Below are 27855 nucleotides of genomic sequence, written 5' to 3'. Positions count from 1 at the left end.
GGCATCTTGAAGAAATGATCGTTTCATTCGTAAAAACGTTAAATTTTGTTTTGTAACCCGCGTTTGATTTAATTTAAAAAATCGATCTTTTGTATCTACTTTTATCGCTGAAGTTCAAAGACAGCAATAAGATGCCAAAACAGTATCTATTCTATATTTTGAATACAGCTAGTATCACTAATATTTATTTCTCCTCTATCTAAGTTACTTCTGCTCTTCGTGTCCGAATCTATGAATAAAGCATCGACAGCATCTCGCAATCTGAATATTTTCCATCTTTCAGTATCCATCCATAAACATTCCTGTCAGATATCACTAGGTCTCATCCATTGCAAGAATATCACGTAGTTCTTGCTCATGCGCAACAGTGAGGGAAGTTTGAATATAAAAGAACATTGCGATATTGGATGACTAGGATATTCACAAGTGAGGCAGGATGTGGGAAGGAGAATTGGCCGACGTTATTCTACCTACGGTATCGACAATGATTGTTTTTGTTCTGACGATAAACATTGTCAGATACTTGATGGCTGAGCCGCACATCCACATCAGAGATGCGACTAAATCACATTCGTGGAAACCAATAAAGAGAATATCCAGGGTAATTTAAAACTTTGATCACAGTTATATCCAAAGCCACACAAATCTTTTGCACTCTTATTCAAAACTCATATCCTTTTTTTAGGCCCATTTTTGCAGCATATGCGAATCACTGCTCATCAACGTCGATGGCCTTTATTGCGACTCGTGTGGAGTCTGTGCCGATCGAGGCTGTTTCAAACTGGCGGATAAACAGCTGAAGTGTAAAGACATAACGCTAGCTAGCGACCAGCCAATGAAACACCATTGGGTCAAAGGTGAGTAACTTTGTTATTGGTTTGTATCCATGATGGAAAAAACTCGCAACGATTTTTTAAACAGACAATAGTATTCTGCAGGAAGTGGTGTTTATCGCTTGTAGTTATGAGAGAACTTTTGTATAACAGGTAACTTGCCAGTAACTGCGATGTGCGATTTTTGTGATGAAGAATGTGAAATGGAACCAGGGCTATCGGATTGGTGGTGTTGCTGGTGTCAACGATGCGTTCATGATCTCTGTAAATCTAATTTACCAGAAGTAAGTTTGAAGCAATAAGATTATCGAGTTCATTATACCGGCGCGATATTTAACTAAGAATTTACGCTCTAGGTATGTGACTTTGGGAAATTCAAGCTGATGATAGTGCCGCCGGGAAGCTTGGAAGTAGTCAACACCCGCAGCAAGATGCGCCGTCGCCTTCAACTCCGTAAAATAATACCTCCACTGTGGCCAAACTGGAATCCTATAATTATCGTTGGTCAGTTAAATTACACGTGTGCTGGATACTGTATTTTGCACTTACCTTAATTCAGGCAGAGCAGAAAAAGTTCTTGAGTATCTACCAAATGACCAATAGTCGAGTCAAAGAGCTATAAAGAAAAAAATCTCATATAATGTAGGTTTGAAAGTGCAACCGAAGTTCAACGAGTTGAGTTTAGTTGAAACAACATTCCCTTAGAATTGAAAAAATTTAAAAGAAAACAATCACTTCCGCTACAATCGCGTAATTATTGATGACTTTGAAAAGATCCCAGTATTAAATAGTTTCTACAGTGAAAAAATCGCAACGTTTGAAACATTCTAAATGAACTTTCTATAAATCAACAAATTCGTATTTTCTATTTGATTTATCAGTTGATCAATAGAACATGTTTACTGAAATCATTGAAAGTGATGCATATTAAATCAAATTGAACTTGGATAACATCAGTTGCACTTTCAACCTTCGTTATATCATATTTCTGTCTTTACAGCTCTTTGACTGAACCGTACGTTTTATAAATCCTTAATGTGAAATCTAAACACAGCCAATCGTAAGAACTCATTATTCTTTTAGCCAATAGGAAGTCGGGTAATAACGATGGGGCTGCAATATTGTCACTATTTCGAAGGCTCGTAAACCCAGCTCAAGTTGTTGACCTTGCTGAACGAGATCCTGTCGCAGCGCTTGAATGGTGCCGTTTACTCGGAGATGTTTCATGCAACATCCTTGTCGCTGGTGGTGATGGGACTGTGGCCTGGCTTCTCAACACAATTCATAAATTACAACTAAAGGTTGGAAAATGATACTAAAATAAGAATAGTATACACTTACTCATCCACAGACAATTATTTTTTTTGTCAAATTGACCCAAATTTTCATTACTTTGGTCTTCATAGCCGATTCCATCTGTGGCGATACTACCTCTGGGAACAGGTAATGACTTGTCTCGTGTTCTCGGATGGGGAAAAGAGCATAATTCGGATCTAGACCCAGCAGCCACCTTGCAGCAGATACAAGCCGCCCAGAAGGTGGATCTTGATAGGTAAGTTTTTTTTTCTTTAGAGAACAAAAAATACATGTACAAGATTAATTATTTAATCATTCATCTATATTTCATTTTTTAATATTTTTAGATGGCAAGTATCAGTAAAACCATTCAGAGGCCTTGGATTCAGGGGTTCGAGCAAAGATTCTTTTATGTACAACTATATAAGTATTGGCGTAGACGCACAGGTCACATTGAGTTTTCATCGCGCCAGAGAAAGCTGTTTCTATTTATTCAGTCACAGAATATTCAATAAGGTGAGAAATTTCTATGATCTCTTTTCTTTATGTAGAAATTTTTCTAGGTGTCGGTAATTCCAGGTCTAGAATGGCTTACGAATTTTAAGCTATTATAAATTGTGTTGTTATATAGCTTCTCTATCTGGGCTTTGGGACACAGCAAGTTGTCGAGAGAGAATGCAGAGATTTGGACAAAAAAATAGAACTTTATTTGGATGGAAACAAAGTAGAACTGCCATCAATTGAAAGTATTGTCGTTCTTAACATACCTTCTTGGGGTGCCGGTGTTGATCTCTGGAACATGCTTCCTCAAGGTACTACACTAATCACAATTACCATTCATCATCGGTCATTAGAAATCACAGTTTGTCAATCTATCTATCTCCTTACATTTTCATTTCAAACCATATGAGTACACATCCTAGTTTCAATACTGTCCACTTTTCTATTCTATAAAGATGAGCTGTGGTTTAGACTTTATGAGTAAAAAATTTTTATACATTTCTCAGCTTTCTATTGGCAATGCCATTTCTTTTAATTCATAAATGTGCTTTCTCACACTAATTCTCTTACGATTAAATACCTACAGGGGCCGATGGGGTTCAAAAGCAAAGCATAAATGACGGAAAGTTAGAAGTTGTTGCGATATATTCTTCATTTCACATGGCCCAACTGCAAGTGGGTCTGTCTCAGCCTCATCATCTTGGGCAGGCATCAAATATCAAGGTCAGTACGCCGTGGTAGATAATGAAATTTAGAATAGCATATCAAATACAATTTTCGTAGATATGTTGATGTGATGCTACTTACATTTCAGATAAAATTGCTCGGTTCATGCGCAGTGCAAATCGATGGAGAACCTTGGTATCAGCATCCTTGTGAATTTAACATTTCATACTGCGATCAGGCATCGATGTTGAAAAGTAACTACAACTAATTGACATCTCCTGCATCAATGCTTGTGCAATTGACGTATTCAGAATTGTGTGTTAACAAACGGTTTCAACGAACATAAGCAGATTCTGTAGAACCATTCTTATTTTTGATCCGAAAGAAAACTCTAGTCACGTTATCGAACACATCGCGTACATACAATAGTTATTTTTTTAAAGCGTCGCTTCCTTTTGCCTGCTATTAAAAAACTACTCAATTAATTCTCGCCCATTGGGCATTTATCGAAATATGTCTGAAAATATTCATGCGTATATTTAGGATTACGCTTATGCTTATGCTTAAACTAGAGTGTCCCGGTGACCTCTATGAGTCAGTCAACACCACAATGTCACACAATTTGTGTCCTACTCGGATTTCTTTCAATTTCGTGATTTCGTAGATATTTGTTAAAACAACTGAATAACTATGTGGTGCTTGACAGCTTAATTTTTTTTATGTTAAGTAACAGCCAGACAAATATTGTGAACAATTGATGTACCTATTTTAAAATATTTATTATAGTAATTAAGGATTTATCCGGGCTTGGAATTGATTCTGTTTAACGATATCTGCATCGTGTCTTCTTATCTCAAACGTTCCTAAGATAGCCAAAATTTCAGAAGACAAGACTGCAGAATCTCTGTAAAAGTAATTTGGATATTTTTAATTCTTATTTTTACTTTTTCTTCGGGGCAATCTCATTAAAATCATTAATTATAACCTTTTATTACTTTCGTCATTCCTTCACAATGGAGTGTACCATTGGTTAATTACTAAGTATTGTCCCAAAAATTAAGTGGGTATTTATTATTCCGTAAGAAGGGCTGATCTGATTGCTAATAATAAGTAATGCAAGGTTGTATTTGAAATTTCTCAATACAAATCAAAGGCCATTTTTGAGCAGGACTGAAAAATGGTTACTTAAATTCTTTCATATGTTTAGTACCTCGAATTTTTATGATTCTTTTGATTATGTTGATGTAAAAATTTAGTATTACTGGACACCATCTTGACGGTATAAAAATTGCATTGAATCTTGAATTTTTATGTAAAACATTTTGAAAATGTTAACTATAAGTTTGAAATATACATATAATATATGAAATGTGATATAATTTCATGTCACCTAAGCGGGAAAATGTTGATTGCAACCTGTTGTTGTACAGGTAATAAAGTACGATATACTAGGTACAAAAAAATATTTTCGCTGAATAAATATGATTTTATCATATATAATGTAGTTAATCCCCTAGTTTATTACAATATCATCAACGTCAAAGCACTTTTCATAATCATGTGCAGGTAGTCAAAGTTCATTTCTCAAAATTAATTTTTACACTACACATGCAGTGTTGGAATAACAATAACTATTTATTTAATATTTTCAAATATACATTCGTGATAACTCTATGATCGATTATGACTCTGCATTTAGGTATGTACATGTATACATTATGTATGTACAATAGTACGGTGGGTATTGATATGTGAGTTTACGAATAATACAAAATAATTAAAATGCAGTGTTTAACAATAACTGGTTGGTTTCTTTTTTTGTTGTCTATAGACATGTTGTTATTGTGCAACACCTTGCTGGTTAAATAATAGTCCAATGATCAGTGCACCAAGTGTATAAGATGGAAAAAAAAAAAAAAAAAAGGAATAGGAAAAAGAGAAATTGATTGGAACAGATCTGTAACGATGAATGTTTCACCATAGCGAGGTCTAAAGCTACTTAATGTAAATGATTCCATTAGAGAAAGTGAAAATGAACTAACGATAAAAAAGAATCAAGGCTTGCTGCGCAACATGACGCATATGCAAATTTTAAAAGTGATCAAGGATGTAATAGCTATGTGTCTGTAAATATCATTATGGTAGATACTTTATAAAAACAGAGCAAGAAAAAAAGCGAAGTTGTAAAATCGTGACAGAAAAATGCCTAAAACAATAATAATAACTTGTGAATGTATGTATATGCCAAAAAGCAAGCCTTGATTGAAATATTATTTTTACTGGTCGTGTAACTGAGCATAAATCGTTCAGTAATTTGTCTATTAAATTTCTGAAAAATGAAAGATATCAATATCGAATGGCCAGACATCTTTCCAAACCACCGTATATCATTTCTTGATAAATAGTAGCAAAAATAGAATCCTCATAATGAAATGTATACATAATAATGTATCTTGTCAGTTTGTACTAGACATTTGATGGTCATTTAATTTTAAACGGCGTTGAATTTGTTTTCTTACTATATTTATTCTTTCAATTGATATTTATTTACGATACCATTTTATGGATTATTGATTCATTATTATACGTTGAATCTCTACAATAATTTAGTCGATAACATGAACGTAACTAGGTGACATGAAAACTCGGTGAATTTTTAGCACCTGGAATATATTGATGAACAATGGTTGATGGTAATTGGATTACGGATGAGGATGAAGCCCAAAAAAAAGAGAAATCGCCTTGCTCAGTCTTTCAATCTTACTCTGTACCGCTTATTTTACATTTTTTTGTTTTTTAACAGAGAAAATCTTCCAAATTTGTTTTGATAATTATTTTTGTTCTTTACAATTTAAAATGTGTTAGACAACTTTTGAATGGTGATATTCGGCGAATTTAGATTGGAAACAAATTGACGAAATAGAATAAAAACATTGCAAAATTAAATCAAATCTTTTAGGCACCATTCCAATACGTACTTGTTAATAGCATGGTATATGCCACATTGCTGAATGAAAAAGAATCTATATATATATATATATATATATATATATATCTGTGGTACGTATATATCCAAATAAATATCAACAAAAGTATTTCCATGTATATATTATATATGCCAGCATATACGCAAAAATAATGTTTTGTGGAATGCACATCTGGAATATATTGAATAATGAAATGATTAATGATATAAACCAAAGTCCATCCCGTAGACTTAATCTAAATTAATAACGATAAAACCTTTTAAAAACAATTGTACCTATACTCCAGACACTGTATACCTATATACCTATGCATACAGGTAATCATTTTTGGTAATCGCATCATACGGTATGATAATTTGCTAGTGCAGATTATTTCTCCGTCAACTTTAGTCACGGAACATCCAAGTTTTACAATTTCGCTAGAAATGATTATTTGTCAAATTCTCCCTCTCTGATACATCGATAACTCGATATATTCTCTTCCGAATCACACAAGCAGGCTGGAAACACCTGCCCGTTCCAATACCGCTGAACTTGATAATCATATTTACGTAAACCTAGATTAATATTGTATTCCTATTGCCGTTTCTCATTGAAGTTTAGGTGTGAAACCAAAATTTGTTCTCAGTTGTTCCAAGAAAACAAACGTCAGGATTGTTTGAGGCGCCAGTCGAACAAATGCAGGTATATACCCCTGGAAACAAATATTTACATATTATATCAAATAAAAGTTCAATTAAATTTTTATTTTGGTGGTAGTTGACTGAATTTCCACAATTCACCTTGAAGAATCCCAGAGGTCCAAGTTTAGCAGTGTAAAGTATGAGATCGATCATATTCTGAAATATTAATCACATTTTACAAAATTCTTCTTGCAATTTCAGAATTCTTAACGTATTACTTACCTTGAATTCTCCAGGCTTGGCATTCATCGCTCTAGTCTTGAGGACATCCAGAGGCTGAGTCAAAGTTGTCGCTATCGCACCCTAAAACAGAATGATACATACCTCTTACAATTTCAACTCATTTTGATTATAAAATTTCAATGAAAACTATTACTTTCAGCAAAACTTCGTCAAACACTTACCGCTGATAAACTGGACAGAAAATGTGTGGTCGGACTATCAGTGAACATGCCAGATTGTAATAATAGCATTTTGATCTGATCGTAAAAGCTTAACTGTCCGATAGTCATGAGGGCCGCTCTGCTGGTCGCAGTTGAGCAACCATTAAAAAGTCTGAGAAAGCCTTCCTCTTTCCATACTCTGAACAGGCCGTCCAACGCGTGTTTGTAACTGTAAAAAGGGATCTCATCGTTGCAGCTAAATGGACTTTGATGAGTCTAGTCACCAGTTTCATAGATTATGAATTTGAATTTTCTTTGACATCGCAGTTGAATTAGATATGAAAATTTGTCTTACTTTCTTCTTAGCTCGGGCGATACTTTGATGTCATTTTGCATTCGTACATTAATAAGATCTGCAGGAGTACCGATAACTCCTCCGACAGCGCCTGAAACGCCAGCCAATAATAATCGTTGGTGAAAAGGCGAACTGTAGCCTGGAGTTTCCAGAGTTTGTTTTCCCACCTGTGGATTGAACAAACAGTTGGTAAGTAAGGCGGAAATGTTATAACATAAAATGATGATAATTTTCAGAAATTTCATTTCGATCATTCCCTTACCGAAAACCGGCAACTGTGGAAAACTTGGATATTTACAAAAATTTGGAATTACCTCGTAAAAGCCAAATCTGGCTGTCGAATAAGTGAGCTGGCGTAGAAGGGAAGCTGTGAGGCCATTGTAAAGTGCTAAAACGCCTTGTTGTTTGATTATCTTCAAAGTTATTTTCGATACAGATGATTTACCCTCCTGCTGTGTTTGTAGATGGACCTGTGAAGTTTATTTCAATCTTAACAACAAAACTCTGAAGTTTCTCGTTTACCAAAAATTCTGTCATTTTTATCTAACGATAGCAACAATTTTCAACCGTCTAATCTTGAATCTTGCTCTTTCTAAACCAAGCATGTGAACAACTGAGAATAAATCTACTCAATACATTGTACATGAGTTCACTGAAACATGATTTTCTATAAGCTAATAAGACTAAGTTGTAAGTTTAACGATTACGGTCTATCAGCATCTAATATCTCGTTAACAGATTTCTAAAACGATTATCTGGGAAATCGTATACATTCGTGCCAGTTCAAGGTAAAGGGGGGCGATTATGTTAATTATATTACACGACTGTCAGCTGATACCTTTCTGTACAAAATTTGAGACAATAGGTCAGTGTTTCCATGCACGTTAACATAAATAGTGAATATAAAATGATGCGCGCGACATTATTAAATTAATTAAGTTACGTAAGCTGAGGATGGATGTACATTCGTAGGATTAAAAATACGACCAGAGCTCACCATTCATGGTGTTAGTTTCTGTGAAAAAAATTCTATAAAGGTGTTTGAAAAATTCATTTCCAGACAAAGTTTCAAGTTAGATTAATGTTGGATTTTTTTTTCTTCCCAAGAACGACTCAATTCAATACAATATCTTCGAGGAAATTTCTGTGCAGCAAAACTTTAGAGAAACTGTTGACAAGATGCGATTCCTAAAATAAATGTTGTGATTTGAAAGTTGGATGAATTGAAACTTCCAAATGCTCGCCATCCTGAATTCTGCATACGGCTGAATAGTCAAATAGATTTTACAGCTGATAGATCTTTATAATGACTACACTTATTTTTGGAAAGATCAGAAGTTGATTGCGCAACCCGACGTAGTTACATAACTGTTATATTTGGAAAAGTATATTTTAGTATCTATCCACTATACAGATTTTCTTTAAATATAAATAGCAACTACGTTTGTGTAAAAAATGTCGCATGGAAAAAGAAATTGCAATAACACTTGACGTCAAAAGTTGGAAACTGCAAACTCATAGTTGATTGATTATAATAGACGATGGAAAGTGCATATAATTCAACGTCAAAGGTACAAAAATTTTGTACATGCTTCTTTCTCATAGTTTTGCATTGGAGAGAAGAAAAAACACACACTGGTAATGAAAAATAATTTTCTTGAAAAATAATTTCTCTGGATTTTTGAGGACAAAAAATAAGAAAATTCTTTTCTTAATGTCAACTGTACCTTCAACAAATCCAACGGATGGGTGACACATGCAGCACCTGCGGAAGCCAATCCACCAAAATACCAGCGGGATAGTTTTTGATTTTGTTTAACCATTTCTAAAAAAATTACTGTCGCTTACGTTCGTCTATTGGCAAGAACACTAGGTATGAGAAACTGAAATTAAAATTATTGAGAATGACATTCATTTGTTTGTATTTCAAAATTTCGTACAATTATAAACATTAAACAGTGAACTATATGAGTATCGTTATTCAAAAGCTGTCTTACGATTGATTCAATTTTTTACCGTCTTTTTCGTCCTATAAATCAAGGGGAACGAATGAGACGAGGAAGAAAAGAATATCGATATTCGTAAAGAATAGTGTTAATTGTAGGAGCTTTTTGTTCGGTACACAAAAGAAGTGATCTATGACCAACTGCAATTCCTGTTAATACAAAATAATCACGCGACAGTTGCAAGAAGTGTTTTCCCAGCTTTATGTAAAACGCATCATAAATATTCTTCACGCTTTAGTGTAAATAAAAAAATTAGCAAGTACGTCAGACTGCTTACGGCATAAGCAATGAAACTGAGGAAGTTTTCAATCCTGAGTTGTTCATATTTTCAGAGATAATGACAAATTTTTCTGCAGCCATTAGTTTAATTTTAGTCTTTGTATTGAGAAAAAAATTTCCTATCAAAAGGTACTCGTTTCTACTTGATCTCTGGCTTTTCATCTGACTTCTAAATACTCTTGACATTCAAATATGATGCAAGATAAATTACATCATAGAAATAATCTTCTGACTTATTACGTGTAATCAAAGATAATGGTATAAAAGGCTCTTGTGATAATGGAAATATTTCATGTGTTAGTGTAGAAATAGAAAATAAATAGCTGCTTATCGCACAAGTCTGAACGACTGTGATTTGGTCAGAGATCAAGAATCACATTAAGGGAAAGTCAGTGAGAGTTTAGTCCAAGGCTTCATTCAATGGAAATTATAAAAATGTTATTCATAGGTATTGTTATTGAAGGAACTGAAAATATCATTTTGTTATTTTTTGGTAAAAATAGGCACTATCTTTTCTTTTTCTTTTAGGGTCGACCGTGATATTTTGAGAAACATTGTGAGAGTTGAACTGAAATTCAGTGCACAACTGCAAGTTTTAATCTGAGGATACACACAAGTTTTTGTAAACAACATGCACAGTTCATTCTTTGATAAAACGTAAATTCGATGTTAATCTACAGGTCGGAGATCAGTTCAGACTCTAGGGAAAGATAAGTTGTACAGCTAAGTTCTGCCTAATAATAACGCCTACAATATCAAGTTCGATTCTTATCTTTATGAATCATTATCTTCTTATTTTTGTGTTTAACGGTCTTTAGAAGTACAATTTATTAAAATGTAGAATGAACAAGATGTTTCCGGATATATAAAAGAAAAGAAAATTGTTAATGTTGGAAGTGGTTTGATAAACATATTTAATTGAACATAGTGAAGGTGCGTTTTTGAAGTCTTATCAGACATCCTGACATGAACTTGATTATATACTTGGAAAGACTGTTAAACTGGGTTGTAAACAAAATTCCTTCAGACGGATTAGTCCCTTTTTCAATCGCAATGTTTATCTAATTTCAGTTAATATATTGCTAAATACTTATATCAGTATGGCTAGATTTATAACGATATTTGAATACGCTATATCTATCTCGATTATGGACGTTATTCATGCCCAAAGGATCGTCAAAGCATAAGAAGAAATTACAATACATATAAGACATAAAGGGGTTTTAAATAAAGCAACATCAGAGTCAACGGTAAAATATCAACGTAATACAGGTGGATAAACAAAACGTAGTTACAATCATTTGTCATACATATTTTGAGATTATCAAATAAAAGAAGTTCTTCGATTGACTGTGAAATTAAATTACTTCTAAACAATTCTGTTTGATCTGCTTGAGGATAATTGAGAATTATTTTTTAAATCGAGTCTATATACCTAGCTTAATTTAATTAATATGTAAAGCTTGTAATTCATCTTATAATCAAAATAAATTTCGTCTCATTCGCGTATATGAATTTTAATTGAATGTGCCGAGTCACTGATCTACTCCCAGTTTGCTAGGTGAACGTGATAATAATTTTCTTATAGTTCATGCACCGAGCGATTTATGACCTTGCCTCTCATACCTGCATAAAACACGATATCTCGTGTCCGTGTCTGTTTTACCACGCGGGTTTCGTATTTTTTTTTGCCTGTCGTATTTTGTATTTTTTTTTGCCTGTCGTATTTTGTTTTTTCTTCTTTTTATGCCGGAATCAGATACGCGCACACGATCCTATCATATGCAAGTATCACAATTAGTAGACATCGAATTAACCGACCGAGCGAATGATTATCGCAATTGATAATTTCCCCCGTGACCTTGATTAGATATATTTCGAAAATTCATTCAGTTCATGTCTGCATATCAGATGCGAATTATTATTGAGAAATACGCAGGTATCGTTAATTGACATTTTACGTATAAATCTGACAATGTATATTAATTACAGGAGGCAGCTCGACGCAAAGTTTTGCTATTAATATATTCTTTAAAAAGAAAAAATCGTGAGTAAAAAATGTGCAGAGATACTTACATTTTAGGTACAACAACTTCCCTGCAGCAGGCAACGAACTCAAATAATTGATAAACCTACGGACAAATGACACGTGAGTTGTCGGTGTTGAGTAATGACTAGATAAGCGTGTGAAACAAATGACTTACACGCACAGACACACACTCAATTAATTGCTTTGCGTCAAAATAAGTCGTTTAACATAGATACGGAACAGCCCGGTCTGGATTTCTCCCTCAACGGACACTGACACCCTCGCTCGGCCAGGTCACGGAGATCACTGCCCATAGCTTCGCTTAAATATGGAGCTTTAACGATAAAATCCGAAGAATGACGAAATCCCCGCCACATCTCGAATTTAAATCGATCATTCTCTCGAACCATCTGCTACGATTCGGGCCAGCGCTGCCAACCGCAGAGCGAAATTATATCTTCGAATCTACGAACCTTTGAATTTAGGTGGGAGGGGGGGGAGGGGTATACGTCTCCAAATATCGAAGTCCACGTATCTCACCGCGGAAACGGGCTTAACAGCCTCGTTCTGTACACAATTCGGAACAAAAACAGTTTGATACATTTTCATTCCACGTAGAAGCAAAGAAATGGCATGAATTCGACAAATTTACTATTGCAATTTTGTAGAATCCGTGGCATTTCGTTATTTCTGCGTCAAATGAAAATATTATGGAGTGATTTTGTTCAGAATTGTGTATAGAATGGGGCTGTTTAACCCATTTTCGCGATTGAGATACGTGGACTTTGATATTTGGAGATACATTCGGGAACGTCGAAATCGACAAGGGCACTCTCTTAAAACAATATATTTTTATCAAACATTTTAATGATTTGTATCACCACCATACTTTTGATTCCATATCGTACGAAATCATGGATCGAAAATGAAATAAATATATTACCTATAAGGAAACGTAGGAAATTTGCAAGCTCATAATTGACTGTCTACAAATTATAAGATACATCCAATTAACAAGCCCATAAAATTATTTTCTATGGAGGAGTGTTAATGAAATATTTTGTAGAAGAGTGATTTGATATAGAACAAAAAGTCTATCATACCGATATAAATTTTGTATATTTTCATCTCAGAAGGTAAAGTTCTGCTGATCGACGTTTAATCGGTTTTAAATTGTTATTCTTATCGGATTTTTATAGCCTTTTTGATAGGCGGTATGATGTAGCTAATTGCCTTGCACGCGTTGCACATTTGGTATATATTACAGGTAATCCTTGGACAACGATGATCAACAATGCAATACATCAATTTCACAAGAATGTTGGAGGGAGAAAACGCTAGAAAACTGCAGCATTCGGATAAATAATATGCGAACTTAATGTTAATGAAAAAGTAATAGATTAATTTGAATGATTTCATCACTAATTCTATTATTTCAAAAGTGGCAACACTGACAATGAGAGCAATATCGAACGTTGAAAACAGCTGACGGCAGGCACATTCACACCCGTGTTCACGACTCGCGTTCGCTTTCATGTTCCGCGTGAAACGTGGAGCATGCAGGTGGGAGTGTGGTCGATGAGAACACAACCACGAGGAGTGAAAGACTGTGATACACACGCATAATCACACATGTGACCACACGTATAGACGTACACATGCACGCCAATAAGTTGGACAGCCAAGAAATACCTCTTCATCAGCGGACAGTTTTACTTTTTTTTTTTAATTTTTTTTTTCCTGCATATAACTTTCATTCACTAAAAATTTAATTTTCGCTGACGGAAATACCCGACGTTCGAAAAATTAAAAGGTGAAAAAATATGGAAATATAGTTATTTTTCACTTTTATGTTTTTACTCATAACTTACTGTCAAAATCGTTTGAACTGTGCACGCGTTCGAATTTTTGTTAGGTTAGGTTAGGGACGTACTGTCAAAATCGAATATAAATTAAACGCATTTAACAAGTATTGTTTAACAATCGAATATTACTTTCGAACAGGTTTGACCGGCAGAAGAAAAACACTGGAAGTTGTTCACCGCGTCTCTATCACAAAACTAAGCAGACAGGTGCGTAATACTTTGGATTCTTTTCCGGCTACACGCGGCCACTCGAATTCAGTAATTATAAATCCACAAATATTAGAGAGTTGAGAATCTGAATTATAATTTTCCTTTTCTCTAAACAGAGTTTCATAAGTCTTTCAATAAATGGATTTTAAATATTTTCGTAAAACTGTATATTCATAAATAATAACCAAATCAAATTCCATCACGTTGTCTTGTAATTAATTAAATGATAGAGATCACTTGTCAATGAATTGGCCAAGACGTATAGATTTGTTGTTGAAATTTGGAAATTGTATTTTCCAAACTATAATTCTTTCCCCGTTGAATTTGTCAGTTAATTTCAGTCTCCTTATTTTTTTAGAAACAAAATCGACGAAATGACTGACTCTGTATGCAGCGCACTGGGAATTGATCGAGTAGACATGTGTGGTAAAACAATACTGATAGAAGAGCAGCATGGAAGCGATGCAAATTTTATAGTAAACGCTGTTGTTTCTGGCTCCCTGCAAAAGAGCCAGGGAATCTGCTTGGTCCTTTTCCACAACACGTTCGGCCACTACCACAACGTAGGAATGAAGCTTGGCTACAATATGAAGGTTTTGAAAGAAAGAGGGCAGGTGACGGTCGTCGAGCCTATGAAAATAGCTGCGAGTAACGTAGAGGATCTGGGACACGACTCTGTGGACGCAGCAAATGTTGACCTGACAAAAACCGATCGAAAAATCACAAACACCGAGAATATCGGTATCCCGGATATAATGAAGTTAGATACGACGCTTGTACGCCAGCTTTTTTCACCCGTTAGAAACAAGGTCCACGAAATGCTCAAGTCGATGGGATCGGTCAATGTTATAGTCGACGATCTGAGCCATTTGTTCGACATGAGTCTCAGCCTGAGAGACGTCTGGTTCTACGTCAGGTATCTCAGATCCCTAATGGAATTTGAGCCAATGATTTCCGTCTGCATTATGACCCACACATACAAAGCTGATCCTGACACTTGCCAGCCCGACATGATAGCTATAGGGCTGAAGCACATGTCCGATTTGATAGTTAGTGTCGAGCCATTGAGTACTGGGCATGCTAATGATGTTTCAGGGAAGATAAATATTCGGTGGAAAGTCGACGAAGTCAGGAGGAAGTATCGCTGGGCTGAGAAGACGACATATTTGTACAAGTTGCTAGATCGTCAAGTGAAAATGTTCGCACCTGGTTCGTCGTCGCTCTCGTAGTATTTATTAAAAGAACCGTGTCAAAGATTTTCTTGACTTTGTTCGCGTTCTTTGTCGCGGTTTTTGCTTTTACATACGTTTTTTCCACGTTATTTTTTTTCTCTTCCATCTCTTCTTTTGCCTACCGTCGTCAATGATTGAAATTTTCACCTATTCATATACCGCAAAACAATATTTAAACGTCATTTTATTTTATGGATAAGAAGCTCTGTTGAGATTCGTTTTATTCTGAACGCGACGGTTGTGCAATTTATAAAGACGAGTAACGAGTATTTTTAAACATTAATGCGACAGCAGGCATTGTTGGAATCATTTTCATTTGCAAATTTAACAGTTACTTTTGAGCGAGAAAACAACAGAAGAAAACGATGTATTATACAGGTGTCACTGATTTGATGTTTCTTTTTTTTTTTTTTTTTTTTTTTTATTGTTACAATTCCGTTCAACATTTTTACCCCACTTATTACGTTATGTGTATTTATTGAAATATAGGAAAAAGTAAAAAAAAAAAAAAGAAAAACTCGTCAAACTGCCGTATGCACTTTCATTTTATTTATCTTAATATAATATTGAATTTTCCTTCCATAAGTTTTTGACCTGCAAAAATTAGTTCATACAATTGGTCAGAAGTTGTTCAAGTTTCAACACATCAAACTTGATCGACGGTTAAGAATGTAAGAACGATAATCATAATAGCATCTCGTTCTATTCGATTCATAGAAGATCAATTGGTATCGTTGCTGGTGCGTATTCTCGTGTATAGATAAATTGATGGAAAAAAAAATACACGAGAAACTAGTACTTATGATGATAAACTAAAAATAACAATCCAAGTACTAATGTACTGCAACATCAACTGTAATTGAGCGCATTTCAATATGTATACTATTGAAGTTCGTACGTTGTATGTATGCAGGTATTGCATTATGTTGTTTTAAACTATGATACAAAAGAGAAGACTACTGATTTTTTAAAATCTCTTCATTAAGAAGAGTGTAGTGTTAACTCTGGATTATACCAAACTAGAATTTTGTCTATCAAATTTAAATTTCCTATTGCATTGTATTCAGTGTTGAGTTAAACTACAATCTCACGATAGTGGTGGCATTGAATTCAGGTATGCATTTATTTGGCTTGACACTCGAGATACTTTATCATTGATTGCATAACAAATAAGGACTAAATTTCTTGTTGTTCAAATATATTTCTGGTACACAGTCAAAAGATAATCTACCGGCTTTGATGCATGGAGGTAAATGATATGTTGCCCTAATTAGGGATAATAAAGTCAGTGAAGTATACGTACGTATACATACGTTAGATACATACGCTTTGTGCGATCAAGTTGAGCTGCACTTTTCGAAACCAGCTCATGTACTTATTTGGTTAATGTTGTCTAAAACGATCTCTGCTTGTATTCTCTGTTAGCATTCCCATTAATTAGCAACATATGTGATATCTTCATACCCTGAATTCTCATTATCTGTTCAGTGGTTTAAAAATCGTTCCACTTAACTCTACTTCGACTTCCGCATCATCTTCATCCTCATAATCGACTGTGTTAGTTCTCATGTGTTGCCTGGGATACTGCAGGTCGTACTTTGATCGTCAGGTGCTATTTTTCTGGAAGCTCGTACTGTAATTAACCATACTATTTTCACTAGCAGTTCGTCTCAGATTTTTATCGCTGTAAATAAGACAGAATCCGATGATAGTTTTTAATTTCGAACGCTATAGAAGTATAGTAGAATCTTCATACCTTTACAATTCTGGCACTGAAGCAATGTGCAACCTGCCTATGAATTTTCTTAAGGGCTTGTCTAGTGGTGACAGGGAATCTCAAAGGTTCTACTATACAGTGACGATATTATTTACGTACAAATTTCTGCTGCCAATAGTTGCTGAAATTGGTGGGAACAGGCCTGCTGCTGATATTAACGGATGTACGGGGGCCCCCATTATTTGGTTGACGTCCGTCGCTGGCTCCTCGATTTGGGGCAAAGGCGAAAGTTCCCAATCTGAATCTGTTGAACTATCACATTTAATCAATATCTTATCGATCTGCTAGAGCCTTTCATTTCCCACCATTTTGGTCACATTGCGAAATTACAGAATTACGTTTTGAATTGGATCGTACATCGCAAATTACAATTATCACATGTGTGTCGGTATTACCTACCTACTATTGCCCCGAAAATCGGTGCTCGTAGTGTCATAGCCATATCTGAAAAGACATTGTCACTTAATTTTTGCTTCAATATAAATCTTGTGTAAGCACTATTGTCGTTTCTCAGTTTTTCAGTTTACCCTTCTTGGAACAATTTGAATAGACTAAAAGTAAACCTAGTAGATATTGGAGGTAACTTTCTTCCAAGACTGGAATTTGCGCCAGGCGAATCACTTAGATTAGACTCAGCATATGCAGCGGCATGGATTTCTTGCTGATACATTGAATACAGTTCTTGCAAATCGGCAGGAAGAGTTAATTGGCCATCTGAAATAATGATATTAAATAATTGAAACTAAATACATGAAGGAAGTTCGAATCATACCTTCCATCAGTTGCCTCTGTCTGGTGATAATTTCCTCCGATATTTGACGCTGTCTATCATATCGTAAGATTAATAATTCGCGTCTTCTAAGCTCGTGTTGTTTGACCAATCTCTCACTCTGCAGCATCATTTTATCTGCTTCAAGTTCATGAACTCGCAGCATAAGAGCCAACAATTCTCGTTCGTCATCTGAACTAATTCGGGATGGAAGCTCCTTAAAATAAATTACACATTTCATGTAGACGACAATAATTGTCGATTAATCATTCACTTACATCTTCAAGAAGTAGGCTACGCTGACGGCATTTTTCCAGCTCTTGATCAGCGGCTGCCCTCAATTCAGAATAGCGTTCCTGTTCCTTGTTAATTTCAGCAAGCTCGGCCCACGCGTGCTGCATCGCTGCATCATTTTCAATTTCTTCGAGAAAGTCTGGTAACAAATTTACAAAAAGATGTTATAAATTTACAAGATAATTAGCCGGTAACACAGAACTCACCTCCGTCATCGTCGTAGTTCCCTGTTCCTACGCGACGTGACGTTGACCCTCTGGTGGTTTTGTATAATTTATTATTTCGCGACTCCCACTGTGATATAATAGAATGCTGTTGTTCCGCTGCCATTTTCAATCCAAGGAGATGGCTATCCAATTCCATAAGTTTTCGTCTGATGAAGAGTAAGAAAAAGAAGCATTAGGAAAGTGAGGAACAAAACATAAAGGAAGCTTGAAATATATTGCTCAGCGATTCACACACCTCAATCTCATCTGCTCTCTGAATGTAGATACAATTTTTTCCCTAAGATTTTTCAGATTACCACCATGCTCTTCGACAGCTGTATTACTTCTGGGACGGTCATCCTGCATCTTATTACGCAGCCTGGATATCTCGCTTTTGAGATCACTGATGATATTGCGATACTGTGAAACATGGTAACTGACATCGAGAACGTTTCTCTCGACTTTATTCGATAACCGATTTGCTCTATCTGCGTAGGCCAGTGTATTTTTACTCTCGTCACGGTGGCTACTTGATGGTGAAACGTGGGCAATCATCACTGTACGACAGTTACCACTTAGCGCCTCCTTCAACAACCTCGTCAACTTCGAATCCCGATAGTTCACATATCGAGCTCCACCAGACAGTGCATTTATACAATTACCAAGCGCTAACAGAGACCGGTTTATATGCGCTCCCTCCTGAAGACGTTTCCCTTGATTCTGCAGAAGATGGATTCAAGAGGCTCATTGTTTTATTGCTACGATTAATACTTTACGGTGAACTTTATCAAACGGTTGGGTTACGGATATGTTCCAAATTTTTCATCGTAACAGAATTTCATTACTGATGTTAATGAGTGAATAATGAACTTCGAGGACTTGGGTGATCCAAGAATCAATGTTGTTCAATCAGGTAATCAAATGGTTTATTGGGAGATTCTGTAATAAGTTCATCATCCTCGCTCACCTTTGTTTGCTTCGCCCTTTCTGACCCCGCCAAGTCGATCATGAAAAGACGTGCCTGCTTAATGCGAGTTCTAGCACGATCACCCTCCTGGATTGGATGGGTCTGTTTCACTGTCACGCTGAGAAGTGCATGACTTCGAGAGGATGTTTTGTTAGCTGCAGTTGGCTCTACGGTTCGTGCTCTATTTCCTTTGTGCAAAAGCTGCATTACCTGAATGGTAAGAAAAGAAAGTAGGTAATGAATATTCAGTTATTTGCGATTTTGTAAAATCAGTTGAAATTATCGGTGTATTATATTACACTATCGACTCGTTCAGAGAAGGATTGAATATTTTAATAAAGTATTATGTACCTCCTCAGTTGAGTTTGTTGAGATTTCCGAAAGTCCAGACACCTGAATATTACGGCCGCGCGAATCTTCTCGCAACTCCAAGTATCCTGTTCCAGGATTCAATAGGTCTCTGATATTCTCGTTGTATATTTCCATGTAGGACATCGTTACCTTTATGAATAAAACCGAAAGATCACGATAAGACATGTTCATGTAACTGTAAATCTAAAATGATACCTAAATTTGAATTTCAATAAGAGTCCAATTTTCTTTATATTTTTCGGTCAAAAAGCATACCTTTACTCGATAATGGGTTCGAGATTTTTGCTTTACGAATAAAGAGCGAAACGAGCAAAATTGTTGTAATAGTTCGCTCAACTCTCAATCAATAAATAAAAGACATTCGATCGGACGCATTCTATCAGCTTCTCGTAAATGAAATTCTTTACAATTTTTTCAAAATTTGATCTGTATATTGAACTTCTGACCTCTTAATTAAAGGATTAATTCGAATGCGAATCCTTCTGCCGATGCAGTTATAATAACGAAGATTTGAAATTATAATTATATAGAAAATTTAAGTAAAATTTGATCTACCTGCTACTGTTATAATTGTAAACATGGTTCAAACTTGAAAAATGAAAAATTGTGCTACAGTTGTACAATTCTTGGAAAAATCAGCAATTCTATGATCAAAATTGATTTCTTATAACGGGTTAATTAACTCACCGCGAATTCTACGTTCGTCGGAAGTTTTTGAGCAGCTAGAAATATGTCGTTCAAAGCCCGGACCATGACTCCTGGTTCAGATGGGCTTCCAACCATCGTATGAGTTTTTCCAGCTCCTGTAGCTCCGTAGGCGAACACCGTTGCATTATAGCCGTTCAAAACGTCCTGAACAAGAGTTTTGGTCGTTCCATCGTAAACTGCTTCCTAAAAAACGTTCCCGTTGCTAAATTTAACGGTTCGTTTTGGTGATTGAATAAAAAAAAATTCTGTCAGTAACGTATGCAAAAAAAATGACGAAACACTTTGTGACGATTGTCGGAAATGAATCGTCTGGCGATTTCTGTTATTTTAGCATTTGAACGATATGCTGGAATTCGAACAGCGCAGAGCGAGTCGGCGACCTTCACTTTAGCCTTTGGGGTTGACCTTCACCCTTGATGGTGAACACATGACTCATTAGCGTGCAGAGGACAATTATTCTATTGTAATGCGATATATCTGTGTATTTTTAAAAATTAAAAATTGTCGACCCCCAGTATGAGTTTACGGAGTTGAATAGATGCCAGATCAATGCAACTCCTTTGAATTTAAATGTATTAATTAGGTCGTTATATCTTTGCGTGTTTAGATACAATTGCGATTAAACACGCGTTCTAGATGCAGGGAAATACCACCGGACGTGACGAATGTAAATTTCGATAGACAGCGAGAGATTTAAAGGGGAAAGGAGGAAGCATTACGATTTTTGTTAGATATATATCTGAAACAGTTTTTCTCTAAAAGGAAGAAACAAATTTACAATACTCAAGTTTTTTCTTTTAAGGTGAAATTGGACATACATTGCTCATACGCCATAAATTTTTATCTAGGTACTCATGGAAGCTTGTTACAGAATATCGCATGTACGTTTTTTCTAAAATTTACTATTTTACAAGAAGTTAAGAAAAGAAGTGAATCAAATACATATAAAATTTCCACTATCGATGTTTTCCACGTTTCATTTCATTATTCGTTAGGTGCATACACACGACAAGTATTATAACGTGCAAATATTGACGGACGAGCCAATATTCCTGATAGCAAAAAATCAATACTCTTAGATAGATGTGTACACAAAATAGTTATGGTGCTCGAGATATCATAGAATATTTACGTGTTTTACACCAACGGTTGGTGTGATGGAATAAATTTTTTACCGTTTACTGGTAAAATAGTGAATGTTTTTGACGAATTTGTAAACAAAAACCATTAATGGCATTATCGGCGAAAGTCTAAAGCTAATGTGAATATCGATTTAAAACGAGAAACTTCACACTCGAAAAAAAAAAAAAAGTTATAAATATAAGTACGACAAATATTTTTTACCTGAGTTGAATCCTCACCGAACGCAATATCGTAGAGATATTGGCGGGATGCACCGCGTTTCTGACGGAGAACATCTCCCTTCTCGCCGTCGACTTCCTCCAGGACAACCATCTGTATACCATCGAGCAGATAAATAATGCAAGACTTCCAAGAAATGACACAAAAAAAAAATTGATTTTTTTTATCATCAACTGCCATTAATCCTAGACCGATTTGTACCCTTACCTTATCATTAATTGCATGCAAGACCCTCGTCCCATCATCTTCGGAATTCAGAGGCCTGATGCGCACTGCAACCTGAAACCATAATGGGTAGTTGAAAAATTAGCTAAAAGATCTCGATTTTTTGAGGCAACAAAAATTCCGAAATCGATGAGTTTAGTACACATACAAGGAGAGTTCTGGACACAGATTCCTACTATCGACACTTACCGACATTTCACCCGAGAATCAAAATCTTCTCTGCGTTGACAGAGGGGTTGACGTCATTGCGGAAAAGGGTTCGAGTCTTGGGTGAAATGTCGGTAAGTGTCGGTACTAGGAATCTGTATCCAGAACCGAACTTTCTATTCTACTAATTTTTATATATTTTATCCTCGTTCAATCACTTTGACCTTAAAAATACATGATTTGGCATGCTAATGAAAGAGAGCAAAAGAGATGATACAAAATTGTAAACTTGAACTATTTATTTTAGTTATAAAACTTGATCAGTAAATATATTTTTCAAAATATTATAAGTTTAGGAAATTTTCTGAGCTGAGAACGAGGGTAACTAGTTATTAACAAAACCGGACGTACTACCCCAAATTAATATCCGTCATAGCGGCCCGCCGACGGAATTATTGAAAGATTGATGGGGGTCACACTTGCGATCGCTGATCATATTTGCTAACGGCAATTACATGCGTATCGAGCATATCAATTGTGAATAATGTGAATTTATCGATTTTATACAAGGGCAATTAGAAACATTTTTTACTCCTATTGGACTAGTCATTTTCACTTTATTATCGTGCTAGCATGCTGTACCTATATACTTATGTTCTTCCGTTTCCTGAAAAAAAAAAACTGACGCGGGACTCAGCAGGATGTGGAAATTTTGGTAAACTCACGACGATATTGTTGTTTCGTCGAGTCACCATCGATTTATCATTATCTCACTATCGATTATGTGTACCACAATAATTATAGGTGTGCGAAATTCCTTACAGGTATATACGTATATCATCACTTTACGACACGATAAATCATCGTAAATAAACGCGTTATTACAAAGGGTAAATGTGAAACGAGCGATTATTTCAAGGACCTTTTCTCTAACCGTAATCGAAACACGTTATCGGGGTGAATGGAATGCTTTTCGCAGTATTTTGCCAAAAATGAAATACTCTCAATCACGCCAAAGTCATAGATATAGTTTATCGAATCAGTCAGAAAATTTTATTTTCATCTCTTACGGTTACATTACTCTACTGATTACAAATTGACAATCACTTGCAGATTCCTCGAACACGCGCTGGTACATTTACACGCAGATCTGTAAAAAATTTCTCACAAAAACCTTCCAAAATTATATATAATATATAATATTCAATATTATATATATATTTATATTGTGAGAAATTAATTTTTTTAATAATGGCAATTTGATTTCTATTGATTTAAGAAAATGTATTCAACACGTGAATATTTCGAACACTATAAACGATGTGTAAAAAATCCATGGCGATTTGGAATTCCTATAATCTATAAAATTCTATGACAAGAAGAGAGAAATTTGATACAAAGTTCAAGGTTATAACTCATGAAATTACCATCAACTTTTCCTCAGTGATGGATCTTTGTGGTCGATTAATAAGGTCATGTTGACCACTGCTGCTGGTGCTACTACCACTTCCACTGCTATACTGCGTCATTTTCTTATTACATGCAGAAAATATGTGTACAGTTATAAACCACTGCCGACTAGCCTAAGCAATCATTATACCAAAGTACGTAATCACATGTAACAATAAAACGTGTCAAAACTTTTACGAACTATACACAACACGTGCCGTTCATAAATGCATCATAATCGCAAACTAGTTCGAACGCTTAAACTTTATCCACGCTGTACTCCGCGCCATATTTCCCTTTGCATTGTTAATCAATTGTTGCACCTCACTGGTCACATAATTTTTTCCTGTTTTTTCCTTTATTCAATTCGTTTACTCACACGTCTGTTTATTTCCTGTACAGGTATTCTGTACTAAAATTAAATCCCAAGGGAATCTAGTGCATAATTAAAATTTCGCTTAATTTAATGATAATTATTGGCTGATTCAAGACGACCAAGATCAGCTCGACACTTTTGCAAATTTTTTGGTGCTTCGCTTAGTCTTGACGCCCATCGACTGGGTGGTTGGGCGAGTCGGCGTACCTGCCAGGTTATTCACAAGGACACGGGGTGCAGCCCGCGTGTCGAAACACCCGCGGTTTTTATTTGAGCCCTGCGCGACGACTGCTTGGGACATTTTAAATTTGTTTGCTTAATTATTTATCCTAGCTGCTTGAGGGGACTACAACAATTTACAATATTCTCATCCTTCGATCGAGTTTCAACGACTGGTAAATTGTTTCATTTGCAAAGATTATCATTTGCAATTTTTGTTCAACGATTCGATGTAAGTTAAAATCGGTACACAAATCAAAATTAAATTTACGATGTTTCCAGTCTGAATTTCTCAAAATCTTTCATGGCCTCCCACATGTGGTACAGGATTTCATAGTGAACATGTGTAAGCTTGAATTTTCTACGTAATATAGCTGTTAGAAAAATAATATTTGGATCGCATGCGTTCACCTCGTTGCTATTAAACTGCACGCATTGAACCATCTTAATAATAAATCATTGTGTATTTTACAGTATAATATATGCGTGGTTCGCTTTTTTAGATGCCTACTATGCTTGTTTTTTCCTTCATAATTTTTTGTACGGAATATAAGGATATAAGGACGTAAAGATCCGAAACAATCATTTTCCTCTTGCACAACTCATTTCAATATGTATCCAAAAAAAAAAAATTATTCCAAAAAACATTAAAAAGAAGTGCACTCCACGTGGGCATTGATCGATGGAAAAATGGGAGATCAGTACCTGTGAAAAAAAAACAATAACAACAACGACAATATCTATCGAAGGTAAAGGTCAAGTCAATGTACCACAGATCGCGTGTATATGTATGTAATATCGATTCATAATAGGAGACTTTCGCGTTTCTTCTATTTAACACTGCGTCCGCATATGCCTGCAATAATTGAGCAACAGCGTGAATTCAAAATCATATCCTTTCATCTTTTATGCAAAGATATTAGTACACGTCTTACGCGTGCAGAGAATTTTAACATTTTTTCTCCTCCGCGGGTAATAGCTTCATATAGTCGGGCGGTCAATATTTGCACTTGACTCGCGGTAAAATTACATACACCTACCATCGGCTATATGTATAACTCGACTTACGATATCAACAAAACTAGTAAAAAATAATCAAATGCCTTGTAGCTCTGATCGCGTCTGGGTCCATTATTTACTTATCCATATCATTTTCAGCGCATTTGTCACTCCAATTTTTGTTATTCATTCGGCATCGATTTCGTTACTACGTGTACAATGTTTTTCATTACATGAACTCTGAAAATGATGAGAACCGCATCGCTGTATGAGCCTATAATTTCCTTATACATCGTAAGTATAATAATAATAATCTATAAGCGAATCCTTACGATGAACATACGATTTTATCGATGATTGATTTCCTGTCAGTCTTTCGGTCTGAATATACATAATATATGGGCGAAACGAAGGTCGAAAAATATTATGTGTATATAATCGTTAATTATTACATCGCGACAAAGTGAACTTGAGAAAAAAAACGTGTATAATATTCACATAGTTACATTCGTAGATTTGGAACAAAAGTTATTATTTCAACTAAATTTGTCGAGTAGTGGCTAATTATTTATACTTTTCGTCCACTTTCAAATTAATGTGAGAATTGGTGACACTGAGATGTCGATTCTTAGAAAACGAGATAAGACTTTTGGATAATTGCTCGATTATGATTATTCAAATAAAGTCCTGGTGCAAGGGTAACGGTGATAGCTCGCAAAAGGTCAGTAAAGGAAGGAAAGAAAAAGGAAAAAGGGGCTGCTATCGGCGAGGAATGATTATCGCTTTGATTAAAAACACCGACAATCCAACACCATGGAATGGACGTCAAATACGCGGTATATTCATGGATATATGTGCGGTGGAGCACGCGAAATAATCGATTCTACCGTTGGCGGTCAGTTCTGGTCATGAAACTAAACACGTACTACACAGTTTGAATCGCCTTGGCAATCGATGAAAAATGCAAGTACTGTAATAGAACGAATGTTTTATAGGTACAACGATCAGGGTGTAACAGTTAGGAATGTACAAGATACATTATGAAGTATGAATAAGCGTCATGGCAGAGTGCATATTGCAAGTCCAATTACCCTGCATGTTTCAACCCCGATGCAGACATCAAATGTACAATAGAATATGAAGACGATCATTCGCATTGCTGGGGTTAAAGGAGGCAGTTTAGGGCTGATCCAAGATTCAACAATATTGGACGTGTTTTTTTATTTAAGGGGGCACATCCGAGTAGAATTTTTTGAAAATAGATTTTCTTTTTATTCGTCTTTCTAAAAGTTTGAAGTATGAAGAATATTGTGTGTAAATTGTATGATGAAATTCGAAGGATTGTAGAAATTGCGGCCGATTCGGGGAACTTTGAATTCGATCATCTCGAAGCTACGTTTCCGAGTCCCTGCCTAGAACATCTTGAAAACGACGCGACTAATTTTTACCAAATCTGGACAAGATTTTTGTAAATTTTGTCTCGTTGCGTACGATTTTTTTTTTAAATTTATTTATTCATTTTTTTATGGTTTTAAATTTTGATGAAATAATTACTGAACATACCGTAATGTATAAACTTTGAAAAAAAAAAGAAAAATCGAATGGAATCGAATAAATAGTCTTTTAGATAAAAGTACTCGAAATTCGCCTACTTCTCGAACCATCTAATCGAATGTGCTCTGAATAAATATCCTATATATTATTATCAATTTTATAATGTCGATTAAAGAATTTTGCAATTAAAAGAATCTTGACAGATTCTTGAAGCCATGAAACATTTTTAGACGTTGATGACATCGGAGGTTGTATGTGCGTACAATTAGAATAACGCCGGGAAAAGCGTAGCGTGTTCGAGAACTCAATTGAGCCCTAATTCACGTAAACGTTAAACCTCCTCACCTTGGAACAGTGTGATAATCCAATTTTTTTATATGCATTGGCCAGTTTAATTGAAACCACATCTAGTTATTAACGAAATTACGTCGGCGGTGTTGGACGATGGCAAAAACGGCGCGCTGACGTCACGAGAATAAAATGACTTAATTGTTAGCTCATACCATCTGTGTTATCTTCGGTTAATTGATTCAATAAAATAACGTCACACGTTTTGTGATCGCGGTTTGTACCGCTGCTCGTTACGTGGTTTGTATGTAAATGCAATGCCGGAGTACTTTTCGTATTGTCTAATAATTTTACACCTTAGTATGTATGGATCTGAATTTTACGAAACAGACATCAACAAATGGAGAGAAATGATTTCATATTTTAACGATCTCTGAGGGTTCAAATAATTCGAGAGAACGTTTAGATTCATTTAAGCATGAAAGCGTTTCAACTGTATCTCAATGAGCTGAAAAAAATATACGTACGCTACGTTAAAAGACATATACGTATACATTATCGTCTGCATTATCGATCTTTCTGTTAAATGTCTGTTTAAATTTCGGAATATTCATCACCTCGAAGAAGGTAAAACACGCGCGCGATGTTATCAGGTATGAGAAAATGTTAGACGAATTTGAAAGTAAAATCAGACTTGTAAATGAATCCTGTTCAAACTTGTAAGGTTGAATATTGTGTAGTATAAAAATTGCATATGGGGCGGGTTACACATTGCCAAACGCGTTGTTTTCCATTCTTTTGATTTGTTTTTTTCTTTC

The 27855-nt window shown here is 35.4% G+C and overlaps 4 protein-coding genes across 8 annotated transcripts; 2 read left to right on the top strand and 2 right to left on the bottom strand.

Annotated features, from left to right (window-relative positions):
* Nucleotides 1-77: 77 nt before the first annotated feature.
* On the top strand, nucleotides 78-4615 carry LOC124411844 (diacylglycerol kinase epsilon). The gene is made up of 10 exons (XM_046891322.1): nucleotides 78-601; nucleotides 686-857; nucleotides 987-1117; nucleotides 1190-1337; nucleotides 1917-2134; nucleotides 2240-2385; nucleotides 2477-2645; nucleotides 2761-2941; nucleotides 3217-3353; nucleotides 3445-4615. The coding sequence occupies exons 1-10, from the start codon at nucleotides 437-439 to the stop codon at nucleotides 3562-3564; spliced, it is 1587 nt and encodes a 528-aa protein (XP_046747278.1). The 5' UTR covers nucleotides 78-436; the 3' UTR covers nucleotides 3565-4615.
* Nucleotides 4616-5117: 502 nt separating this feature from the next.
* Nucleotides 5118-12309, bottom strand: LOC124411845 (mitochondrial dicarboxylate carrier). The gene is made up of 8 exons (XM_046891323.1): nucleotides 12066-12309; nucleotides 9432-9587; nucleotides 8019-8174; nucleotides 7705-7871; nucleotides 7371-7578; nucleotides 7189-7269; nucleotides 7066-7122; nucleotides 5118-6977 (listed from the first exon to the last, which is right to left on the bottom strand). Exons 2-8 carry the CDS (start codon nucleotides 9525-9527, stop codon nucleotides 6873-6875), a joined length of 870 nt encoding a protein of 289 aa, XP_046747279.1. The 5' UTR covers nucleotides 9528-9587; nucleotides 12066-12309; the 3' UTR covers nucleotides 5118-6872.
* A 1215-nt stretch (nucleotides 12310-13524) lies between these two features.
* On the top strand, nucleotides 13525-16090 carry LOC124411846 (elongator complex protein 6). 2 transcript variants are annotated; one of them, XM_046891324.1, is made up of 3 exons: nucleotides 13525-13831; nucleotides 14023-14090; nucleotides 14452-16090. In XM_046891324.1, exon 3 carries the CDS (start codon nucleotides 14468-14470, stop codon nucleotides 15320-15322), a length of 855 nt encoding a protein of 284 aa, XP_046747280.1. In that variant the 5' UTR covers nucleotides 13525-13831; nucleotides 14023-14090; nucleotides 14452-14467; the 3' UTR covers nucleotides 15323-16090. The 2 variants fall into 2 exon arrangements, with proteins under 2 accessions (XP_046747280.1, XP_046747281.1); XM_046891325.1 differs by having other exon boundaries at nucleotides 14023-14141.
* On the bottom strand, nucleotides 15884-23948 carry LOC124411843 (kinesin-like protein KIF19). 4 transcript variants are annotated; one of them, XM_046891318.1, is made up of 14 exons: nucleotides 23580-23948; nucleotides 21988-22059; nucleotides 21763-21873; nucleotides 20398-20601; nucleotides 19690-19839; nucleotides 19339-19548; nucleotides 18628-19091; nucleotides 18372-18538; nucleotides 18150-18304; nucleotides 17875-18088; nucleotides 17666-17816; nucleotides 17502-17546; nucleotides 17202-17354; nucleotides 15884-17009 (listed from the first exon to the last, which is right to left on the bottom strand). In XM_046891318.1, the coding sequence occupies exons 1-14, from the start codon at nucleotides 23679-23681 to the stop codon at nucleotides 16931-16933; spliced, it is 2277 nt and encodes a 758-aa protein (XP_046747274.1). In that variant the 5' UTR covers nucleotides 23682-23948; the 3' UTR covers nucleotides 15884-16930. The 4 variants fall into 4 exon arrangements, with proteins under 4 accessions (XP_046747274.1, XP_046747276.1, XP_046747275.1 ...); XM_046891320.1 differs by having other exon boundaries at nucleotides 17202-17346; XM_046891319.1 differs by lacking the exon at nucleotides 23580-23948 and adding an exon at nucleotides 22878-22922.
* Between the last annotated feature and the right edge of the window lie 3907 nt (nucleotides 23949-27855).

The sequence above is a fragment of the Diprion similis genome, chromosome 10 (genome assembly GCF_021155765.1).
Source record: "Diprion similis isolate iyDipSimi1 chromosome 10, iyDipSimi1.1, whole genome shotgun sequence".
NCBI lineage: Eukaryota > Metazoa > Arthropoda > Insecta > Hymenoptera > Diprionidae > Diprion > Diprion similis.
Note: the sequence above shows the minus strand (reverse complement) of the source record. Positions and strands in the feature narration are given on the sequence as shown.

Bases quoted from the DNA above. Each gene is read 5' to 3' on its own strand.
- LOC124411844 (XM_046891322.1), top strand. From the start codon at position 437: ATGTGGGAAGGAGAATTGGCCGACGTTATTCTACCTACGGTATCGACA. The intron at 2,646-2,760 runs GTGAGAAATTTC...GTTGTTATATAG, and splicing joins GTCACAGAATATTCAATAAG to CTTCTCTATCTGGGCTTTGG. The intron at 3,354-3,444 runs GTCAGTACGCCG...CTTACATTTCAG, and splicing joins GGCAGGCATCAAATATCAAG to ATAAAATTGCTCGGTTCATG.
- LOC124411846 (XM_046891324.1), top strand. From the start codon at position 14,468: ATGACTGACTCTGTATGCAGCGCACTGGGAATTGATCGAGTAGACATG.
- LOC124411843 (XM_046891318.1), bottom strand. From the start codon at position 23,681: ATGACGCAGTATAGCAGTGGAAGTGGTAGTAGCACCAGCAGCAGTGGT. The intron at 19,840-20,397 runs GTGAGTTAATTA...TTATTCATAAAG, and splicing joins CGACGAACGTAGAATTCGCG to GTAACGATGTCCTACATGGA. The intron at 17,355-17,501 runs GTAGGTAATACC...TAAATGTGATAG, and splicing joins GATTTTCGGGGCAATAGTAG to TTCAACAGATTCAGATTGGG.
- LOC124411845 (XM_046891323.1), bottom strand. From the start codon at position 9,527: ATGGTTAAACAAAATCAAAAACTATCCCGCTGGTATTTTGGTGGATTG. The intron at 7,872-8,018 runs GTAATTCCAAAT...TTCAATCCACAG, and splicing joins CCAGATTTGGCTTTTACGAG to GTGGGAAAACAAACTCTGGA. The intron at 6,978-7,065 runs GTGAATTGTGGA...ATTTGTTTCCAG, and splicing joins GACCTCTGGGATTCTTCAAG to GGGTATATACCTGCATTTGT.